This window comes from Orbicella faveolata, unplaced genomic scaffold (assembly GCF_042242905.1).
Source record: "Orbicella faveolata isolate gen_17 unplaced genomic scaffold, um_ofav_v1 contig_34, whole genome shotgun sequence".
Taxonomy (NCBI): Eukaryota; Metazoa; Cnidaria; class Anthozoa; order Scleractinia; family Merulinidae; genus Orbicella; species Orbicella faveolata.
This window is the reverse complement of record NW_028301563.1, coordinates 11,551,581-11,575,630: the sequence shown is the minus strand read 5'-3', so window position 1 is coordinate 11,575,630 and position 24,050 is coordinate 11,551,581. Positions and strand designations below refer to the sequence as shown.

General features: G+C 39.2%; 2 protein-coding genes across 2 annotated transcripts; one reads left to right on the top strand and one right to left on the bottom strand.

Moving 5' to 3' along the window:
• The first annotated feature begins 6,425 nt into the window (after positions 1 to 6,425).
• LOC110059098 (extracellular calcium-sensing receptor-like) lies at positions 6,426 to 11,795 on the top strand. The gene is made up of 2 exons (XM_020765782.2): positions 6,426 to 8,297; positions 9,946 to 11,795. The coding sequence occupies exons 1-2, from the start codon at positions 6,752 to 6,754 to the stop codon at positions 11,199 to 11,201; spliced, it is 2,802 nt and encodes a 933-aa protein (XP_020621441.2). The 5' UTR covers positions 6,426 to 6,751; the 3' UTR covers positions 11,202 to 11,795.
• Positions 11,788 to 23,308, bottom strand: LOC110059087 (extracellular calcium-sensing receptor-like). The gene is made up of 2 exons (XM_020765769.2): positions 22,198 to 23,308; positions 11,788 to 15,584 (listed from the first exon to the last, which is right to left on the bottom strand). The coding sequence occupies exons 1-2, from the start codon at positions 22,639 to 22,641 to the stop codon at positions 13,386 to 13,388; spliced, it is 2,643 nt and encodes an 880-aa protein (XP_020621428.2). The 5' UTR covers positions 22,642 to 23,308; the 3' UTR covers positions 11,788 to 13,385.
• Positions 23,309 to 24,050: the final 742 nt, after the last annotated feature.

Here is a 24,050-nt window from a genome sequence, read left to right as displayed (position 1 = left end):
GATGTAGAGGTTTGGAGCCTGTGTATTTTCAGTCTTACGAACAAGAGTTTCAGTTTTACACAGCTCGAAAACGGTACAAGCGAGAGTGTAAAATTCGCTCTTCAGCTCAACACTAGCAGGTATTTTGCGTGTTTGCATATTTTGCTGGCATTTTAACTTCGTCACAGCATGAGGCTACCAAATTGGAAAATGCATGCATATTTTGAAACACGTATTAGTCCAGAAAACTCCTTTCTTAAAGTTAAAGTCAAACTGAGTTAGAATTTCCTTTGAGTTTGGAGTAAAATCCAACTTAAAAACAACACTTTCAGTTGAATTTTCGTCCAAAACATTAGTAAGTGGCCGAACTAAAGAAAGCTAGATAAAAGCTGAAGCCACCCTGTAATGAATATTTATCCCTTGTTCTGAAAGTGCTTGCTTACCGTGCTGTGCTATGGTTTAAAATTCATCACTGAATTCAGTGCTTACGAACAAAATCTAACTGAATCAAACTCCAAATAGCTTAAAGTACACGCCCGGTGAGGAAAGTGTCCCAGAACACCTTACTAGCTAGCTCTCTACCATCAGTAAGAATAAACTAACTTGGCAAACACTTCTTCCAAATATATATTTTCTTAGCTTATAGTAAACAAAAATTTCCATTTTGATCCTGATTTTAGACAATAAGACCATTTTAATAGCTTGGAGTAGATCGAAATCAGATTAGGGTGGTTGCTGGTTCAGCTTGTTCGGCATTTATCTGAAGAGATTTTACGTCTGAATATTAGGGATGTACATTTTCTAAACATAATGATTTGGAACTCGACACAAGCAGTTAAGTCTTTAATGAACATTTAGTATCACCCAGCTAGTAGACTAATGCACATCCTGCATTTTAATTGGCTACGCTACTAGAGGACTATTAGTAATAGTCCTCGAGTGGCGAAATTGGCGCAATCGAGCGTGACGCTTTCTTTCGTTTTATTCCCAAATAAATATTTCTTCAACTCGCATTTGCTAACTTTATTATTGCCTTTTCTGTCCGACTAGTTAGGTGATACTAAAACAATTGAACCCTTCACCTTCAAGGGCCACGGGTCTAATTGTTAAATATTTCCCAATTTTCAAAACTGCACACGTTGCGAAAAAGATTTGAAGAATAATAAACACAATAGCCTCCATTTGGGGCGAAATATGCTGGGATATTTGTCCTTGGACATTATTTGTTCCTCGAAGCTCGCAGTTTACCTCGAGCTACGCTCTCAGAAAACTGTTCGCTTCTCGGAACAGATAATGTCCGCGGACAAATATCCTAGCATATTTTCGCGCCAAATGAAGGCTATTGTTTATTTATACTACGCTCTACAAATAAATCAACCGTACGCGTGATTTTTTGGCCATGGGCGTTTTTCATTTTTATTTTAGTTTAGTTTTCTATATTTTGGGGGCATTTTTAATAAAAGAATTATGCCACCTGCGCTTGTTGGATAAGAGGTGATTATAGCAAACTCGGCGCTCTTATCCAACGGGTGCTCGTAGAATAATTGTTAATACCATGCTCTACAAATATAGTAAGCGTCAGCGTAAGTTTTTTGGGCGTTTTTAATAGTTAACTATAATCATCGCATGTCCAACAAATGCGAGTGGAATAATTGCTCAATATTCAAGAAAGTTTATCATCACAGACCTTTTATCTGAAATTTAGGGGACTTATTCCGGGATGTGGAGCTGTAATCTTCTATAGAAAATTCTAAACTTTGAAATAATTCTCCTTTGGACCACAACTCAAAAACTGTCAAGCTTTTCAAGCGGCTGCTAATCAAGAGGCTGTCCTACTTGTCAAGTATTGCATTGCATCACGTGACTGAATAGCAACCAGCTAACTCACTGGCGTAGAAAGGATTTTTCAAGGGGGGGGGGAGTGGTGGGTCACACTGTGTCAAAGTGAGGGTACTCACCACATTGTCATGTCGTTTACGCCACCTGTTGTAGGTTGTTTGCTTAAAAAAGGCTTACAAAAGGGGGGGAGGGTTACGAGCACCCCAGCACCCCCCTGGCTATGCCTCTGTAACTGTTCTGTGTTAGCAACTGCTTTTGGCAAAACTTTATATTTCCCTGACATTTTGATTGACAATGCACGTGACGTAACAACTATCAAAAGGCTTTACACCCGACATGGCCCATATCCCAGAATACAACAGAAAGTGCCTGATTATTTTCTAGACTAAATTTCCTTTTCCAAATAACCAATCACGAGCGATTATCGGAGGCCAAGATGTTTTGTAAGACCTGTCTTATAATTTATTTTGACATGAGCACACAAGGAAGTGAAACGTGAGACCCAAGAAAATGCTCTTCCAAGTTACAAAAACAACAGACAATGTCAACAGTTTTATAACTTGTTTAATCATATTTTCGAAAGGTCCGAAAGTGATTGGTTCCAAGCCGCCCTATTTTTATCAAATTGGAATGCATGCAGATAAGGCGTCCAAAAAAAACGAAGTGTTCTTTACAGAAAATTCGCTTGCCGTGCACCTGAATGGGTTCCCTCTTATGACGGAATATCCCATGTTTGTATTCCCAAGTTTGTATTTCCAAACAAAACATTTTTAACACTGTCCCTTTCTACAGCAAATTCTGTCTGGAAGAGATGATTAACTGTTAACTTCGTTTCCTTCAATTCTACCTGTAATCGTAATTGTATGATTCCAATTTTTTCCAATTTTAATTTGTTAATCACTCGTGCGATTACAGACTGCACTGGACGCCATTCGTTCAAATAACCATTCTTTGGTGATAAACAGAAATTGCAAACACGCATGGTCAGAGCGTTTTGCGGTTAATTAAATTCCAAACGATATCTTATTACTAACTAATATGTTATCTAAAGAAGACGATGTAATTAAATTTTCGAACAGGCAATTTTAACATTCACCGTCGAATTTGGTCCTCAGCCGATCACTCAAGGTATGTTGCCTTAAAGAACTCGTAGAAAAATGTGCTACTGTGGTGTAAAAACGAAATTCCTGAAAATTGACTCTGACACGACATTTAAACATAATCGACACACCAGTAAACATAACTTATTAGAACTTGAAAATTCATCTCCCTCCGGCATGACAGCAGGTCTCACTGTTTGCTAGCTTGTATATATTTAACGTGCTCGAATATTGAAGAGCTAATCTCCAAACATGGAATTACCCGATCCTTTTAACCTCAGTCTTTTAACACATTCTGCATTTGCACAACTTTCGATCAGTACCTACCTGCTTCTTCGTCAATATTGCCGTGGAACGATTTTCACTTGATCAAAGCGCAATTTTACTCCTTATAAAAGCTTTTTGTCGTTTCAGGTAAATTGGTATTTGAACAGAGCAAGAGTTCCGTGAGAACCCTCAAGCTGTAAAAATAATCGTGCAATGATTGGAAAACCAGAAACGATTTACTCGTCCGACAATCTTCAGACGGCAAACTGAAACATTTACCAAAAGCAAGATAAGGTAAGCTACCAAGTTCAAAATGTAAACTCTCCTTACAGATTGTCAGACATTTCTTTCCAAAGCTAGTTGGGAGAATTTGGCAGGACATCAAGATAATCCTGCCTTGTTGTTGACGATTTTGTTCCCTCGCTAGACAGTTCAACGAAGGTTCAACAGCGTTCAATATTGAACACTTCAAATAATATGTTAGCCTTTTTTCTTCGATGTTCTTCTAGTTCATCCGACACAGAGATAAAGACGAGGAGAAAATTAAATGTATTTAGCATTTCCTTTAATTTCACAAAAGGCCTGCCCGATAAGTTATCGATCTTCCGTCGAATTGGAAAACTAAATATGAAAACATCAACTCAATAACTTCAGTGTTAATTTAATTCGAATTCGGTAAAACGCGAAAACGATTCCCTCGTATCGAAGATATCATTCAAGATTTTTTAATTTTTCGTACGAAGATTCGTATGAAAGCTGCGAGGCTATAATTCACGTAAAACCAACAATTAAACTGGTTCATTCATAATTTAATTACGTCTACAAAAGAAACAGCGTTAGCCATTTGAGCTTAGTCAGATCCCGCCGTTTGGACGCCATATTGAATGGAGAGCAAGCCAGGTTACCAAGTTGCACTTTCTCGCTTACGATAAGACTTACGGAGTTACTCAAAAAAATGGAGAACAGGTGGCTTTACCTCACTAACTGCTGATGAAAATCAACATCTTTTCTTTGAAACTTAAAATATGATTTAGTTACAATCAGTAAGTATGCCACAATGAATGGCGACCTTTTGGCCTCGCAGCACAGACTGTTTGACGCCTAGTAATAGCGCTTCACGCTGATTGTTTTTGTTAAAGTCTACTCCTTTTTAATGTCTGTTTTTGTATAGTTTATTTAATTACAGAGGACGGTTACCTGCATTGTTACCCTCTCTGAACAAGTGGAAGTTTAATTAAACCGGAAAGTGATCACCAAAGAAAACAGTTTGCAACAAAAGAAATGTTTAAATACTTTTTTCAATAAGTATGTTTTTTTTCTTCATCAAGACAAAATTTTAAAACTTGCGAATCAAAGAAAAAGATGTCCATTTAAGAAAACAGCTTGTGCTCAATAGAAATGATCAGACACTTTTTTAAACAGTGCTTTTTTGTCAAGACAAAATCTTAGCTGTGAACATGCTAAAAACATACAGAAGACTGAAATTTAGAATAATTGTTTTTTCTGCCCTTTGTCCCGGGAATGGAAATCACGATCAAAATGAATCAACTTGTCTCAACCAGAAATCACCCGATATTGACGGGGACAGTTTTACAACAAAAGATAGGAACATTTTAAAATTTAACATTTCAGCTCTTCCTCTCACAATTAAACGAAAACATGGAATAATTTACAAAAAAATATCTGCAAAACCCTATAAGTCTGTTACAACCTCTGCTTGTTGCTTTTGAGGGAGCAGGGTGGTGCAGTGGTGAGAGCGCTCGCCTCCCACCAATCAGTGAGGCCCGGGTTCGATTCCGGCCTGGGGCCCGTTTCTCGAAAGCCCCGGAACATTTTCGGGCCCGTAAAGCCATTTTTAGTTCATCTGTAGCTAAAAACGGAGAAGTGTATACGCCTGAAACTTCTTATGTGAAGAGAACCTCTGTTCATATTAAAAATCTGTGAATAAAACGGCTCTGTAATGGTAGGGTTCAAGATTTTGCCATGGCTCTCCGGGCCCGAAAAGTTTCCGGGGCTTTCGAAAAACGGGCCCCCGGTGCCATATATGGGTTGAGTTTGTGGTTGGTTCTCGCCTTGCTCCGAGGCCGGTTTCCTTTCTCCACAAAAACCAACATCTCCAACTTCCAATTCGACCAAGACAGAGGACTCCCATGAAAACCAGCTAAGGCTGGCTAATATTGCGATCCAATTTTGCTATCTCTTAAGTTTTTGTTTTTCTGATTTACTTAAATATTATTGTTTTAAGTTATTTCTTTTTATTATAATTAGATTAGATTAGTGTGCTAGTGTAGTACTATATAAAATGTAATTAAGAATACTTTGTCCTTTAAGTAATCAGGTATTTTTTTTTAATTCTTCATCAAAAACAAAAACAGAATTAAGAATATTTCTTGGCTCAAATCATCGACTTACTTACAAAGAACGTTTGGTCTCAGTTCAAAGATGGACGTTTTTATACACAAAGAAGTGTGACGCAGAAGGGAGTTTTTCGGGTTGATGGTATAACACAAACAAATGTTAATTATTTCAAAGAAAAAGAACACTGTTACATAGTCTGCATACGGTTATACGGTGTCCGTAGCATGAAACGACTAGGAGTATCTCCACTTCCCCCTGGATGGGATGGGTCGGTACCCATTTGTACACCTGGGTGGAGAGAGGCACTGTGAGAGTAAAGTGTCTTGCCCAAGAACAAAACGCAATGTCCCCGGCCAGGGATCAAACCCGGACCGTTCGATCTGGAGACGAGCGCACTAACCACGAGGCCACTGCGCTGCCACGGACGTCTTCGCTTAAATCATCGACGTACTAAGTTGGACGTTACTACTTCCAAAAAAGTGTGACGCAGAAGGGATATTCGCGTGTTGACAGTATAACACAAGCATATGTCCAGTATTTCAACAAAAAAAAATTCCTTTTACACAGAACACAGTTAAATTAGCATCGAAATTGGTAGATTGATTTGTTCCTGTTGTCTGCTATAGTTCTAAATGTACATACCATAGACGAAATTAGGCGGTACCTTTTGAGTAACATAAACCCAACTATATTTTTCTGTTTGAGTTAAAGCAACTGAGGTAAATAAGAAATGCTTTTAGTTGATACAGCTTACAAATAACCGAAAAGAAATGTACACAGATGGAGAAAAAAAATCTTTATTCGAATAAGTCATCCCGAAGTGCAGGTGAAGAGAAGTCGTTGAAAATAACTGTTTTTTTCATTTGCGAGTATTGTTTGTCATTATTTAGTTAAGGTTTAGCAGCGTACGACATCAAAATTATCTTTATCTTTTTAAGGGCTGGTCAAGTTCCATAGTTAAAACATAAGCATTGTTAATTTTTTTTTTTTTTTTGCTATGCAGTCTCCCATAGAGACGAAATAGAACTTTATTGTAGGATTCGATAATAGATTGACACGGACTTCTCATTGCAGATTGCACTTGTGCACTATCAGCGGCTGTTAGGATTCGCAAGATTACAAGGAGTTGTTAAGAGCTGTTCATAACCATGATTATAAAGACGACTAAAATGAATGAAGAATCGACAAGATAAGGCGGCCATGCAGTTATGATGGCATCTTCTCCTGAACTTCAAAGGAACTCTATAAAATTTCGCTGCTTTACAACTGTTTTAAGCTTGCTTGGGGTACATCTACTTATTTATGCCTCATGTGTGCAAAGTTCGAGTTTAAAATGGCCCAAAAGGACGCAAGATTTGAACGCCGATTACATCATCGGCGGATCTTTCCCCGTGTTTTTGAGCGAGAAGAACGCAACGAAATGTCAGAGCGATAACAAGCGATTTCAGTACTTCACATCTCTCCGCGGAAAGGCGGTCAGTTGCTATCGAATGAATGTTTTTGGATTGATGTGGGTTGAAGCCATGTTGTTTGCAATTGAGGAAATTAACAACAACACAAACATCCTGACGAATGTTACACTGGGATACGATATACGGGACAGCGCGAATGAAGTCCAGTTCGCTATGAGCAATGCATTGGACTTCTCTTCGACAGAGGCACGAGCGATGTATGAGGAAGACTTTGGCACCTACAGAACATGTGCAAATTCTTCCGTTGTCGCTGTAATTGGAGGAGCTGGTTCAAAAATATCGAAAGCGGCAGCCTATGTGTTAGGAGTGACGTCCATACCGCAGATCAGTTACTCTTCCACGAGTCCCTCACTTAGTGATAAGGCGAACTTTCCATCCTTTTTACGTACCATCCCTCCAGATTATGTCCAAGCACAAGTCATGGCAGACTTGGTGACTTTTTTCAACTGGAGTTATGTCTCGACAATAGCGACTGACGAAGATTACGGGCGATTAGGCATTGAAGCATTTAAACGAGAAATAAAGACGAGAAATGTTTGTATTTCCGTCGATGAGCTTTTCCACCCCGACTACACGCTAGCCGAGACGAAGGATCAAATCGCGCGCATTGTTAGCGCGCTGAAAGAGGACAAACTCGCAAAGGTTGTTGTGCTCTTCTGCGAGATCCCAAACGCGCTTGCGTTCTTAGAAGAGGCGGAAAAACAAAACCTAGCGGGAAAAACCTGGATTGGGACAGATTCATGGGGTGATAAAAATTCAATCTTATCTTTCAAAGATTCAACAGTTGGTGGGATGTTAGGCATTGTGCCAAGCAAAGGGAACATTGAAAAATTTGAACAACATATGGCGCATTTAACACCTTTGAACACCGAACATAATCCTTGGTTTGAGGATTTCTGGCAAGGAACGTACGGATGCCGTAAAGAAAGAACAAAAAACAATTGCGAAGGAAGTTCATCCAAGAACAAGGAAGAAAATCAACAAAACTGCTCGCTGTATCGCGTCAGCTGCAATGGGTTTTCGAGCGGCACGCGACTGCCAAATGCTGCGAGATTGGAATTGAACAAAGCAGCGAATGTCATGGATGCAGTTTATTCCGTTGCTTTGGCGCTCGACGATGTAATCAAATGCGAAAACGGACGCGGTCTTCTTGAAAATGGGGCTTGTCCCAGCGTGAAAAATGGAGTGAAGCCGTCGGATATTTTGACTTATATCAAGAATTTGTCATTTACTGGTAAACTTGGTTTCCCAATTGTTTTTGGCAAGTACGGCGATATCAAAGGTGTGTGAATTATTCCTTACTGTTTATTCAAAAATAATCAACATTTACAAGACCGTCTTTGAAAACGTTTCATCAGGAGAAAAAAAACTTGAATATTATTAGAAACGTTTTTAAGCGGCTTTTCGCTCGATAACTACTTGCTTAAACATGCCAGGAGCGAGCGAATGAGTTACTTTTAACAGCTTAAAAACGCCATGTTGTACAAATATTGCAAATTCTACTGACATTTAGGAGACATATAACCTCATTCCGAATCTCATTAAGGCTTCATTGTAACAATAGCCAAGAAGATAACAGAAAATTAAACTTAGCATTTTTAAGTCCAGTTTAATGAAACCAAGCAATAACTCTTTCTATTTGAAAATGAAATTCTCCAAACTGTTGAAGCTCAGACAAACACAATGGAGGTAGATTTAATTCCTTGAACCGCATCATATTACAATTTTCGTTCAAAAAAAAAAGGAAAACAAAATCGACACAACACAGCCGATCAACAAGATTTTATTCGACAAATTATCCTGCTATCGACTTTTTGATATTTTTTGCCTTTCTCTCAGACGACTGTATTATTTGTTAATCATGCCTGCCATTTTATCTCCTGTTTTCATTCTGTAAGGTGTATTTTTGACAAAAAATCTAACAAGAAACGAGAAGCAAACAATAATTTCCCCGTGCTTTAATTTTAACTTCTTCCCAAGTTCAAGGCCACATTAAAAGCGGGAAATCTCCACAACAGCGTTGGAGACCGGACGAATATATTGTTCAATTTAATTAAAACATAAAACTCTTCAATTCATGATATTAAATGGCCAACCATCAAGGGACAATTTTGTTCTTAACATTTCATAACCTTTTCTTCCAATACTTGAATACATTGTTCAAATTTAAGGATCGAATCCGCCCCTAGTTTAACACATGATAAGCGGAAAAGCCTCTTTAATTTTTCATTCAAAATAATAAAAACACTGTATACAAATTGATCAGATTAAATCCCACCTGGTGCTATTATTCAAATCAATTTGTGGCAGTCAAATTTTAAATCGTTATTAATAACTTTTTCTTTTGTTCTCCTCGTCTCACTTAAAACAAAGAAGCGTTATGAGAGCATAAATAATCAAGATAAAATCAATCATCGAACGCGAGAGTTGAAAATATAAATAGAACACAAAACCTGGAGAAAGAAAGATATGTCGGCAGTTATTTAAGAATATTTACCTTGGGGTCTCGGCTATTTTTAATCTTAAAAAACTGGATCATTGGATAATGCAAATCAAGAGTTTTCATTGGCTTAGCCATCATGGGTTCTGAGCCATTAGAACATGCTCCACCAATATGGCAAGTGTACGCGTTATTTTTGGGGCACTTTTATTTGTATTTTTGTTATCCATAATTTGGGGGCGTTTTTAATGACACAATTATTCCACTCGCGCTTGTTGGACATCAGATGATTGTAGCCAACTCGGCGTTACGCGACTCGTATCTATCATCTCACATCCAACGCGCGCTCGTGGAATAATTGTTAAATAGGAACAAACATATAAGAAATAAAGCGTTAGATGGGTATTGGATGCCAAATCATTTCCGTGGAATAAGATTTCAGGAATAAAAAACAAAACATCTCTGTTTCCATTTTCTCTATTTTCAACAGGTCACTACTTAGTAAAGAGTTTACAACCCGCCCCAGACTCCGCGCACGGCAAGACGTTCATCACGCTGGGGAGCTGGGACTGGGTCACGCGTAGACTCAATTTCCACAACACCACAAACATCATGTGGAACGGATGGAATCCCAGGGTGCCTCACTCTCGCTGCAGCTCTCCGTGTGAGCCTGGGCACTACAAAGTCCAAGGTGATTTGCCATGCTGTTGGAAGTGTGTTCAATGTCCGTTTGGAGCAATAACAAACAGGACGGGCCAATCAGAGTGTGATATTTGTCCCTTGGGATTTACCTCGGATGTAAATCACACGCGGTGCTTGGAGCTGCCGGAAGTGTACTTAGAATGGGATTCGAAAGCCGGAAGTGTGATTCTAGCTTTCTCTGCTCTCGGTTTCTTGAGTACAGCTTTCACTCTTGGCGTGTTTTACAGATATCGGAATAGCGCTGTTGTTAAAGCTTCTACTCGCGAGTATTCGTTACTGATTTTACTTATGATAGCCTGCATGTTCCTGCTTCCTCTCTTACACCTAGGCAAGGTAACTGACATCGTTTGCAAGGCGCAGCCGTTCTGTTTCGCTTTTGTTATTACGTTCTGGGCCTCGCTGATGCTGACGAAAACCAGGCGTCTTTTGCTTATCTTTAAAAACAAGACACTTCCAGGAAAAGTTGGTTACGGTGTTCGCTTGCAGCTCTTAATTGCGGTCCTACTCACTTTAGCGATCATGGTAGCGATCATACCATGGATCTTGTCATTTCCGCCGGAAGTCACCATGCACTATTACGATACGCGCGTCAGTGTTGACTGCGGCGAGAAGGCGAACAAACTGCTCATGATCATACTGGCGTATGCCGCCGTGCTTGCTATACCGTCGACGTATCTCGCGTACAGAGCACGAAATTTGCCGGCAAATTTCAACGAGACGCGACTCATTGGTTTCACTATGTTTACCGTCTGTGTAATATGGACAATATTTGTTCCCTGTTACTATGACAGTGATGTAGAGAACAGAAGTATTGTTCTTTCATTTGCGCTCATCGTGACTGGCTTTACAATCCTCTTTTGCATGTTTTCCAGTCGACTGTGGATCATTTTCTTTCAGCCAGAAAAAAATAGAACCGAACTCGTTCGCGCCAGCATGTTCGACTACACAATGCGCGTGCGCAGGGGATCGAACGCTGCCACGAACCTTCGCCGAATGTCTGTTGTGACTGTAGGTACCTTTTCTGTACCATCAAAGAATCGTTGACAATTTCATCTCCATCTGAGCAAATCATAAAATAAATCCAGGTTTCATTCCCCAAAATGCTGAGATCAAGAAGAACTGATCATGAGCCTTTATACACTAGGGTTTCATCCACAGACTGAAAAGTTAGAACCACCTTGTACAGCATAATATAACAAACAGTTCTACATGAAAGTACTGCTCGATAGCTTTCATTTGAATGGTCACACACTAGGTTTCATCCACAGACTTGAAGTTATAGCAACCGTGTACAGCCTAATAAACGGTATCACGTGAAAGTACTGCTCAATAACTTTCATTTGAATGGTCACACACTAGTGGTCCTTCCACAGACTTTAAAGTTAGAACCACCTCGTATAGGATAATAAACAGTACCATATGAAAGTACTGCTCAATAGCTTTTATTTGAATGGTCACACACTAGTGTTTCTTCCACAGACCATAGTCAGAGCCACATAAATCGTAGTTTGGCTCTGGAAGTAAACGATTAAACCCTCATATCATGATGTCAGACTATTTTTAATAACAATATACAAATATCAATTCCCAAATAAAAGAAAATTTGTAAGTTACACAATAAAACACAACGTAAACACATTTTGTTGTTTATTTTCTCTTTGGAACAAAAAACTACCTTCAATATACTACGACTAAATGGTCAACTGTCAGATTAATTAACCTCCAGGGGTGAATTGTGCATACTTGAAACCAGCTCCCACAACTAAATAGGGAGTTTAAGAAAACCACAACGGCAACGGCAACAGGAACGTCGCTAAACAAAAGGTTGAATGAGCAGAACAATGGCTGTGCACGTGCGTTATAATTCTTGGACATTTCTTTGCCGTCCTCTGCAAAACAACAACGTGAAATGACTAAATAGACCAATTTCGATATATTAAAATTCAGCCTAAAACAATAGACCTCAGCACGAGGCTCCGGGGAATAAACCCCACAAACTCTGTAGTAATTCCCCGGAGCCTCGTGCTTAAGTCTACTGTTTCAGGCTGAATTTTAATGTATCTATTTCAAATTTATCGCCGTGTTCCAGATTCAGTTTCGTGATAGTTTTGACAGTGATAAACAAAGTAAATGACTTCAGAGTGCCGCGAGATTCGTAGGTAAAATATAAATACATTTTTTAATCGACGTTGTCCTCGGCGTCACCGTCGTAGCTTCTTAAACTCCCTAATACCTCCATGCGATGACTCCTACAAGTTCTCCATTGTAGTCTATTACATGGCCACATAGTTTTTTTAAAGGAACTCAATCAAGGAATGTAGAGGTATTTAGGCCACTTACAAATTTACCTACAAATTGCTTTTTACTGAAGGAAACCTGAAAATAATAGTCTACCAAGATAGAAAAACACCCAAGAGATAATAAAAAATAGGTACCCAAAGGGTACATGTGTAGCATACGTGGATCCAGAATGCAATGAAATCTTTGCAACTCATTTGCATTAACGGACACGAGCCGATGACAATAGTGTGGGATACCCACAGGTATCCCACACAAAAACCATAAAGAAACAAGGATGGTTAAGGATGGAGAAGATTGATACGGATTACAAACGACGAACTTTATAAAATCTTGGGCTAAAGTTTACAAGATGCGAAAACCGTGACCTAGCTATTTAAAGGGTCGCCTAGGCAAACCGGCTCCCTATAATTCACCGGATCAAATCAAAATCCTATAAACCCATTGGTTTCTGAGCAAATTCAGACTCATGGATTGACCTCTTGTCGAGGAAGCCAAGGGTATGTTACAAGAACTCGATGTGTGAATGAGTTGTGGAAGAAGCGCTCTTGGACATTTAAAGAAAAGTAGAAAATGTTGACAGTCTTGGCATAACTGAATTGCCCCAATTTGGCGTAAATGTCGAATTAGTTTCGCTGTTATTTAGTTGGTCGACAAGTTAAGGGGGCAAGAAAGCATTTAACGATGTTTTTCGCCCTGTGTATACTTCAGTGCAAACTAAATTACGGGTCTCTTTGGTCACCTAGCTCAAATTTGCTTCCTGTGACTCGTGAGTCCATTTGACTGTAGAAACGAAAATCACCCACCCTACCCCTCTCTGCTCCCAACTGTGGAAGTATGATTTGTGACTCCATTTGCCGGGAACTTGAGACTGAAGAAACGAAATCCCCCACCCAACCCCCAGTTGTGGAAATAAAATGTCAAAAAATTTCAAACGCTTGATTTTCTTTCTTCAGGCAATTCCTTTATCGTTGCAATAATTGAGCCATGAGAACGTCTCGGGCCCAGACTGTTTTTGGCGACTGCCAACTTCCCAATCGAACCGTTCATAAATTGCAGCGCCAAACATGCCGGTGATGATTTCCGACGCGAGCCACCTCCTTGAGTCGGCGATAAACCGATGCCCGACGCTTGGTCGATAGAATATCGACGAGTGCTTTCTATCGCGGCCTGTTTTGTGTTCTTCTCAGGCCGGAAAAATATAACGCGAACTTTGGGCAAAAACAGCAAGAAAAGCATGGAATACGCGCCCAAGATAAGCGCAAGAATTGACCAAATAACGTTTACCTTTCCGCGAGGTGGGACGTGACGGAAAATCAAGATTACCAACCACGATGAAAAGTTTGTAAACATGCTAAGGCAAATCCATTTGAATTCGTTGTAAGCTCGAGGAAGAGTACGAGATTTGTAAGCCAGATAAGAGCACGTTATCGAAAGCAAAGTGTTATAGCCTACCGAAGCTATATCAAAGCCGAGATTCTGGTCGCATGATATCAGTAGCGAATCAGCAACGCTGTAGTCGTAAGTGACTTTTGGCGGGAAAACCAGGAGGTGGATTATGCCCAACGCAAGCTGCACGAGAATCAGTGCGCATGTCAGAAACCCGTACCAGCTATTGTTGAGAAAACAATGTCTCTTAATGGCCGAGAAAATCTTGATCAACCGGTTTGTCTTGGTCAGCAGGACAGCGGTGATAGCAGTGTACAACACAGCGAAAGAAACAGTTCTCGTTTTGCAAATAGCGTCAGACGGTTTACCAATATAAAGGACAGGATTAACGAACCAAGCTAGGAGAATGACCAAAGACAGGACAGTGAAAGTCAGGTTTGTAGCTTTCACCACAGGCGTGTCTTGATATTTCACTAACACACCGAGAACAAACAACGTGAGAATCAAACCCAGGCCGCACGCGCCCAGTAGAATAATGGCAATTAATTCTCCAAAACTTACAATGGTCAGCGGTTTTTTTACACAGCCGCTCTGAGGGACATTTGTCATTTGGTCCTCTGGGCACACTTTACAGAGGGTCGCGGTGTAGTTGCTATTATAGGTCCCGTAAGGGCATTTATGGCAGCTCCACCAACATGCCCCAAAACCATATTTAGTAAAGGTGCCCAGCGGGCAGCGCTCACGGCATCTCGAATAAGGCGCCTTACTTTCGTTCCCAGGCCACTGAATGTCACTCTCATTCATTACCAGTCTCTTGCCTCTTGTCCATTTTCCCACACGGAAGGGGGCCAGGGTTTTATTGTTGTTCACACGAAAGTTAACGACTTCAAATTCAGCATTTAATTCTCTGTTTGTGTCAAAACCCACACTGATGTTTCGATTGTTATTAAACGGATTCTTCTCCAAGTTTCTAAGAACACTTTCACGAACGTGTTGTAAGGTAAAATTGCTCTCCAGGCAGTTTAAACCACTCGACTGCACCCCGCATCGAGTAACATGCTTCAGTGCCTGAATAATGGCGAGAGCTGCATTCATGACGTAAGCACTTTTAACCAATGACAAACCCTGTAAACCAATGACATTGTCTTCGCTATGACGCCCGCAAAAGGCGGGCCAGCGTCTGTCCTTTTCAAGCCACGCGCAATATGCTCCTGATATGTTTCGTGACAATCGACTGACGTGAGCTTTAAATTCGCCCAAGTCTTTCCCGGACACGGAAATCGCTAACATCCCATCTGTGACGTCACCATAACCATTAGCCAATCGGAAGCGGTCGTTACGTGTGTCGGCTCCAATCCACACTCTTTTTGTTTTCGTTAGATTATGTTTCTGTACCTCTTCGAAAATATCGGCGACAAAATCCTTGTTTCCCAAAAGAACGCTAACAGAAACACTCTTGTGGGCTTTGATCGCTGACACCACCCGAGGAATTTCACTATGAGCGACTACTTCATGTAGCGCGACACAAACGTTGTGTTTCTTTAGGCTTCGTTTGAGGCTTCCCATCAACCCACGATTAAAAGTATCCTTTGAAGAAATGATATTAATACAAGACCATTCAAAGTAAGCTATAAGACTTGCCAGCGACGCTGTGACTTGTTTGTCAGACGGACAGGTGCGGAATAATGTACTGTAGATTGATCTGTCGTTGAGAAGTGAACTTGTAGCTCCATAACTGACCTGGAAAGAAAAATAAAACATTAAAAGCTTAAATACGGCACACACCTTGCATACGGCTGGCGCGCCTGAAATTTGAATTGACGAATCAGGATTCAGAAGGTGGAAAAAGTTGTACTGTCCTGACGGCAATGTATGTTAACAATAAAGGCATTGAAGTCTGGCAACTTTCCCCACTGTAGACGGCATTGAATATTCACGAAAAGGGATTTATAATTTCGAAAACCATATCAGATTATAAAAAGTGAAAAATATGAAACATTCTGTGTCTCCAACCTTTGAATTTGGCGCCAAAAATGGGTCGCTCGCGTCCGGCATGGCAACTCACTCATAGTTCGTCGAGTGTCGCCAGGCAGGAAAATAGTTGTGTTCTTTTGAACAAATATGTTGTTCCTCATCAAATTAAACCCCAAAATCTCTAGTTAAATATTAGAAGAGGCCAAAGCAACTTTAGCACTGCCTATATTTTTGGAAGCCGCGAAGAAAAAGACTGTTATTGTGTCGTTTCGGTAGGACAGTTCAGTTTTTAATTTCTCCAAACACCAGAGATTCATTGCCAAACGGTAACATAACGATAAACCGCATACTCGAGTAGCTCGCATTTAAAGAAATGACCCAGTTTGTGCTAAACACTGACGCACCAACAGATACAGATAATTTTTATCTCACTCCGGGCAAATTTCGGACTAAAACTTTGCTGAAACATAGCTAACGCAAATTTACGCCTACAAAACACGTTTTAGACTGAAACAAAATGATATTTTTACTGCACCCTCAAGGTTTCAAAGATACACCGACGGGAAAAACAAGAACTATATCAAGCCACTACATATCTTAAGTGGTGTTTCAACTAGAGTTCGCTCCGTAAAGGAAACTGTAGCGACTTAAGAGCTATTTAAAAGTTCTACACTGTACTGTAAATATTTCAGACGCTTAAAAATTTTGGTTTAATTTTCGGACACTTTTTTGTCAGAAATTGAAATCGTCCGAAATGTTTTGCAAGTAATATAAGTGACATCACCGGGAAGACAATGTCTAAAATTCTGGTGGGTGGGTGGATGCTACGAGCCTCTTGAAATCCTTACCCTATCTCTGACCAAAATGTGTAATTTTCCCAACCCTGTTCAAGTTCAGAATGGTCAGGACAGACTCTATCAAGGAAGTGCTTCGGTTTGCATAAACATTTGAGAAACAAAGGAACAAAGGAAGTCATATGCATAACAGTGGTGGATCTTAATTAACATAAACATTTAACCAGTGTATTCTTGGTTTTCTCCTTACATCAAAACTTCGTATTCTCAACTCACTTCGCGATGTAGGAGAATGTGACAAGACATTTTTTTCTCTTGTTTAAAATCTTGAGATGGACAACAACGATAAAAATAGCTTATACCTAATTGCTGGCCAGAATGCAAAAACAATATATCAATTTCAGACCAAAACGGCTAAAAAACGATATCCTATGGCGCCGCACATAGCAATGAGGTTGATATAAGGGATATGCCCTCTCCAGGTGACATTTTCGAATGACAACTTATATGGCGTGGGCAGTGCAAAAATAGATTTCCGTCACAAACTGTTTTTGTGAACGGTATATTTACAGCAACAGAAGTATAAAAATAATGTCAAAATTAATTAAATGACACATTAACTTACAAACAGGAAGGCGTTTGGTATAATCAAAAATCATATTAGATCTCTCTAGCAGTGCCATCTTAATTGAAACACCAAAAGAGACCATTTTTGAGCAATTCAAGTCAGGAATCCAAGCGGTCGTGAAATAACCTTCACACCTGCAGAAACCTCGAAATAAAACGAAATGCAAGAACACCAAACAGGTCATCGTAACCAAAACGAATCAAGAAAATATGAGATTAAGATCGGGAAGATGGTAACGGATTTCTATTGAGGAACATGTATAATATTAAAGATGAATATTTCAATGGCGTGCCTTCAGCTTTAAAATGGCTTTTTTTAAGCACTTGACTGGGTTCCCAAAGTTTCTAGAACTAGCATTCCTTCATGACATTAAATTTTACAAGAAATAAACTTGCTGCTGTGATTTAGTTGTAGTCACAACGACAACATAATAATGGAACGTTTTAATTATTTTTTCATCAAATGATGCCGGAAAAAGCAAAAAAAAAAAAAGATTACAATTTTAAGACTGAAAAGGATTACCTTCCATTTAAAACTGTAAAATTCACAAAAGAAAACAACAGAGCAGACTGGTGATGTTTCGAACGTATAGACATTAACTAAACGACAATAGCCAGCCCACCGGATCTTCGAGGGCCGTGAAAACGAAAAAAACCGTTTAAAAGCGTCAAAGCTTCTAGAATTGTCAACATTGTGTCAACTGAAAATAGTTTTGTCAGTCTACAAGCCAAACGCCACCTGAAATCACGTGCACCTCATAAAATGTGACATATGCTGTTAGACCGCTATAAATTTTTACATTTTATGTATTTGGTATCTTGTAGTTCTGTTATCATACTAAGTTCACATATTTGATATATTTATGTTTTCCCGAATTAAATTGTAAATAACTTTAATCTTATGTAGCTGAGCCATATATTATTGAGTAAATAGTCTCTCCAATTAGCTTTTTCAACTGCGGATAGAGATGTAAAGACATCTCTTTAATGAACATCGCAGTTATGTAAACAAGTTAAGCAGTTGTGAGAATAGCCCCTGAACTTGAAAAAATTCAAGCTTGAAGGGGATTCGATATTATTAACGGAAAACTGGGCCATGATTGGACATGATTACTTATAGGAACTGATAAAAATACTCCGTTTAAGGTAATTCCTCTGAAATAAAAATGACAATAGAGTTTTGTTCAAACTTTGTCCACTGAATATTTGTCATATTATAACCTCAATTTTGAAATAAAAAAGGGGGGTGCCCATGCTCATTAAGGAGCAGTGACGCATTGAAAATGCCCCATTTTGGCATTATTTGATGCTTATTATAAGAACGCATTCCCAGTAATTGTAAAATCTTTGTGAACCCAGACTCATAAGAACGCGCATTAAACTACAGTCAATACATTGTGTCGAAAACAAATAAACATTTTAAGTTTGATTCAGGCAGAAAGCTAAATCCTTGATTAAAAATTTGAACCAAATTTCTTGACGTGGTTACCGACTGCAAAATAGAAAAGACCACAGTGTGTCTGCTATTTTTCTTATTTATTCAATTTTCAGCAATAGAAATTAGATCAGTCTTTTCTCACGCAAAGCTTTCGATTAGTTGATTACAATGACTGGAAAAAAATTGGGTTGCCCGTGCTCGTTTGTGAGCTAAAGCCATTTTTCAACTGACAGAGCTCAATATCAAGGCAAATCCGTCATGTTTTCAATATGCGCGTGCACGAGCGCGCGCTAATGACGCCATAAATTATGCGCAGTAAAGATGCGTAATGCAAATGTGAGGAATGACCTTAAGAAATGATATCAGTAATATTAGAATTAAAATCCATCAAATATTTTCGCTGGGGCGCATTTGGTCCAAACGCCCCAGCGAAACCGGGGAATATCCGAGTGATATTCCCCAATTTTCAAAACTGCGCGCGTTGCGAAAAATATTTGAAGGACTATAAACACAATAGCCCCCATTTGGCGCGAAAATATGTTCGGATATTTTTGTCCTTAGAAATTATCTGGTCCTCAACGTTCACAGTTTTACGAGAGCGTAGCTGCTGTTCGCTTCTCTATATACATAAATATACCTCAAATCATCGAAAACAGTTCATTGAGATTTTACACCCAGAAAATGTCACCAAGAGGTATATTCTCCTTCTCTCGTCACGTGACACCGCTGTGCTGTTAGCTGCTGCTGTACAGCAAAATTTGATCTTAAAAGCTCTTCTGACGTTTAGGTTCTTTCGATGTTCATTTGATGACCATGACAATTTGTTTCATGTTTCATATCAACGCCCTTGGCTTATTATTTATTTTATGACCAGCTAGTCACTAACCTCTAACTAACCGAACGCGAGGGCCGTACAAGGGAATATTCCCCAATACGGCTCGAGCTAGCTAGGTAAGTAAGTAGTTTATTATATGGCACTTTGGCCACACTTTCGAAAACAACAACAACAACAAAAAAACACAGATAATAACTATTTGCATGAGCGGTCCATATGGCAAAATCCCGACCAAGAAAGAACCAATCAGAACGCTAGCATTTTCTTGAAGACTACCTTGCCATATAATAATATGCGGTATTCGCAGATGAACTTGGAACTTGAACTTGAACTTGAAACACAACAAGCCCAATCACATTTGAAACGCAAGATTCCTTCCAATAACACTGCCTCCTCTTGGCCTCTCTAAGAATAAACTCACCGAAAATGTTTTCTGGATACTAGCCAAGGCTTTAATCAGAATTTTATGGTAGGGATGGAACGATTACTAATTATCAATTTGCAAAATCAAAGACGAGCAAAGGAGAAAAAAGCCCATCAGGTACTTTAAATCGACAGGGGGGATTGCTTTTAGGAGCATTAAAGAGGTTTCAAATTGATGTTATTGTTTCTCTTGTAATATTTCAAAATTTGCTGTGCGTTTAAGTAATCCACGACAATGCCATGATATTGCCGGTTTAGATAAAGATTCGCCTTTTATTTTTATTTAAATGTACCAATTGGAAAAAAGGTTGTGTTTTTAGTCTCGAAAAGAGAGAGAAAGCCCAAATTACTTCAAGAGAGTCCTTTGTACGAAGCCATTCATAGTTGAACGTCATACGAACCCATTCGAAATCCTGGTCGCAGCAGGGGGGACTGAAATGGCTTTAAGCAATTGAAAGGTTTTTGCTGGCTCCCTATGTGACTGGTGATAAACGATTTTAAAACCACTCTACGAAAAGAAATGCTATTTAGATTAATCTAAACTCATAACAACGGCAATTTGAAAAAGCTACAATTTTACGCAAAGGAAACAAGCCAAAATTTCAAAACAATTAGTATACTGAACTACATGTGCGAGCTGAATAGGAATCATAAACATTTAATTCTTGTAGCAAAATCAGGGATTACTTTTCTGAAATACTTGGGCATGTCGTCCGCAGTCTCCATAGGAAATGTTCCACATCCTCAAAAACGTAGATCGTTTAGGAAGTTGCTAATGAATTTAAAACGGAAACACGGCAAGTGAACACTCCACTGCCAACTGATAATAAGAAAAAAATGTCTCGAATAAATCCGTCGATATATTTTGAAAAGACGTTCGTAAAATAGCGACCAGTAATTTGTCATTTCTTGTGAAACATCGCTTTATTTTTTTTTTTTTTTTTTTTGCCTGATATGTCCATTGTGTTTACGAAATATTCCTTCGATTCAAGAACTGTTGTCGGAGAATATTCAAATCTTTACCACTTGAAATCACACTGGATAAAAAAAAAACCACATTGTCACTAATTAGCCCACGTCTTCCATCGATGGTAAAATATGTTAATAGAAGTAAAACGATAAGATCATTTGAGTACATATAATCGTCAGGAAAAACATCCGCCTTCATTAAGCTTACCGCAAAAAAATGCACCTCAGTTTTCATCTCACGTTCAAATCTCGAAAAAAAGATAGGTGTGAAGCTGGCCAAACATTGTATGAAAACAGATCGAATTTTCACAGAAATTTTTAAATCTATTAATAGCGTTTAAAAGAGAATTGAAGAAAAAAGTAAATCACCTCGCTAGCAGAGCAAGGATTTGGAGAAGAACGGCATTCGACCAAATGATAGAATTCTCGGCATTACATATCTAGGTCGAATCTACAAAACAACGTAAAAATCAGAATAAGATACATCTGTTAACTTCGATATTTGCTCGAGAAGCCGTAAAAAAAATTATAAAAAAAACGGAATGAAACGTTCGTTAAAAAAATGTCATTAAAAAACGGATTTAAGATAATTTTTTTCCCCGAGACCGGAAGAGGCATTTCCTTAGTTTTTGCATATATAGATTCAAGCCCGACCAACCTTACGAAATTCTGCTTTCGTGTGATCGACAGGATCAACTATGAAGACTATAATTTTGGGCAGTTTTATCTCAATAAAGTACCTAATCACTGTAAAAATGGGAATCCGTCGTTCCATCACGTATATTGTACTCGGCGGGGGAAAAATCACATCATTTCATTTAGTTTCGAAGCATTTTTTTTTCTCGAGAAATGGAGAAGTGGTCGTTAATGTCTTTTAGTTCAGGCAACATCTCATTTATATTTAAGTTACCACGGAGCTTCTAAAAGTATATCAAGACAGCTTATCCCTTAGGCTAAAACGAATTTAATAGGCGAGAACAAGTTTTGACAAAGAAATCCGAAACGTTTCAATAAATTTACAACATGCAACACGCTGAAATCAAATTCATATACATTTTTTGGCCTTTTTTCAACGAATTAATTCAAAATGATATCAACCAGATTGCAACGTGTGACTGTGAAATGGAATATTTCAAATTCGGCACGCACAACATAAACTGTTACTTAATCATATCGAGATTTGTGTCTGTTTCGTTTTCTGTAATGAAAGATCACCTGCATATCATTAACAACACACAAGAGTGAATGATGAAGATTCACTCGAAATTGAAACGTGCATCTTTCCGCGCCTACCTGAGGTATTCCATAAGCACTTAACAGCCCACTGGTCGCCATTGTGCTGTTTGAAAAGTCTGGGCCCACGACAGCAATTACTCCGCAACTTTCACCAGTGAGAGTCACTGAGCAGTTCCCCACAGACACGCCATCTTGCTCCGCAGCGAGTATATCGAGCACTTCTTTCGAAGCCAATGCAGGGCTGGAGCAACTGTCTCGGATATCATAACCGATTGTAACATCGCTCGGCGAGGCACCAAAGTTGTGCACGTTGACTGCGTGGACCAATGCCTCCGCCAGTAACAGTCCTTCGCCTCGCACAACTTTGCACTCCGGGCCTTGAGTAACAGGGACCAGGGTGCCAATAATAAACTTGCCGTCTTTGAATCTCCTCCAACGCCCAATAGAGGAATTAACGGGTAAATAGAACGCAAAAACCAAAAGAACCACTGCGATTTTCATGCTGATATGAAAAGTCGCTCGAATGGCTGAATTGTTTTTTTTTTTTTCGATGCACTTAACTCCTTTTTAGCTTATTAAATGAATGCGCATTTAAATTGCTAAATATCACGCCCCGTACTTGTATTTTAAGCATAAATTTAAGGATGTCTGACTTTTTCTCCAGCGCTGTTTCATAGACTACAATTGTTCAGCCAAACGTGATCTCCAGGAATTTCGGTTCCACGGCGCGTGTAAAGGAAGGACTTTTTCTTGGAGGGTGCTAGTTTGCCATGCAAAAATTAACTCGGTCTGAAATTCGATCGGCGAATATGTGCAACTTCGAAGCGAAAATGCAGATTGCAGCAACACCTCAAAGAACGAGCTCGTCGACCGAAAAGATCTTATTGTAACATACGGATTTTTAACAACTGCTACAGCGTGCGACAGTTTATTATTGTCAGTGACGCCAATCGCTTGACAGTGTTTCAAGTAGGAGGAAAATTAACAACAAGCCAGCCACTAGGGTTAGCCATTAGGGGCCATCAATAACTTCACATAGGCGGGGCGTGTTTACAAATGGCATAAAGTACAAGTCAACAAAACAGGTGCAGTGCTTTTGCGGAAATGAAACACTTTCGCGGTGGCGGTATAAACCGAACAGTCAATTCAACTTGAGTGAGATTTGTGACTTATTACTTTTTCGGGGAAAACGTGACAATATTAAAAGTGGTTTTCGGAGGCAGCTTCTGGTTTTGATAATTTGTACAAGCGCCCAGTGCCGGCCCAAGATTGATCGAGTGTAGCGTCGCTTCATTGAAATGAGTTAGACTAAACTAATCTCCTCACAATGGAGGCAGCCGATATTAAAACTCGTTTCTATACAACAAACAGGATGGAAAAAAGACGACCCCGCGAGTTCCGAAGCGAGCCGTGTTCCAAAATAACTTCAATTTTCTGCTGTTTTCGTTTTCTCTAATAAATTAATGCTAAGCAAACTGCGTAATTATCTGATATTTTGAAGAGTCTCATTTCAAATTGGAAACACGCTGAATAACAGGAACACCCGCTTAATAAACCTAGAACAAAAACATAAATAACCATCCAAAGCTAACCAAAAACTTTGATAGGAGCTTGTCGAAATAACCCAATACAAAGCGCATATTTCCAGCTTACCCCCCAAAAAAGAAATTTCTGGGACGCAACGAAACGACACATTACAATTCACAGCAAGAATTTTTTAACAATTTAGGGTTTTAATACCGCATGAAGTAAACCGCATTTTTTTTTTTTTAGAATTCCCAAAAATTGCCGAAATTGTAGCTTCTTGCGTCTTCACACGAAGTGCAGAAATTTCGTTAAATACTTAAAAATCACACCAAAGCGACACAACGAGCTATATTCCAGTTAGAGCGTTTTGCGTTCATATTCAA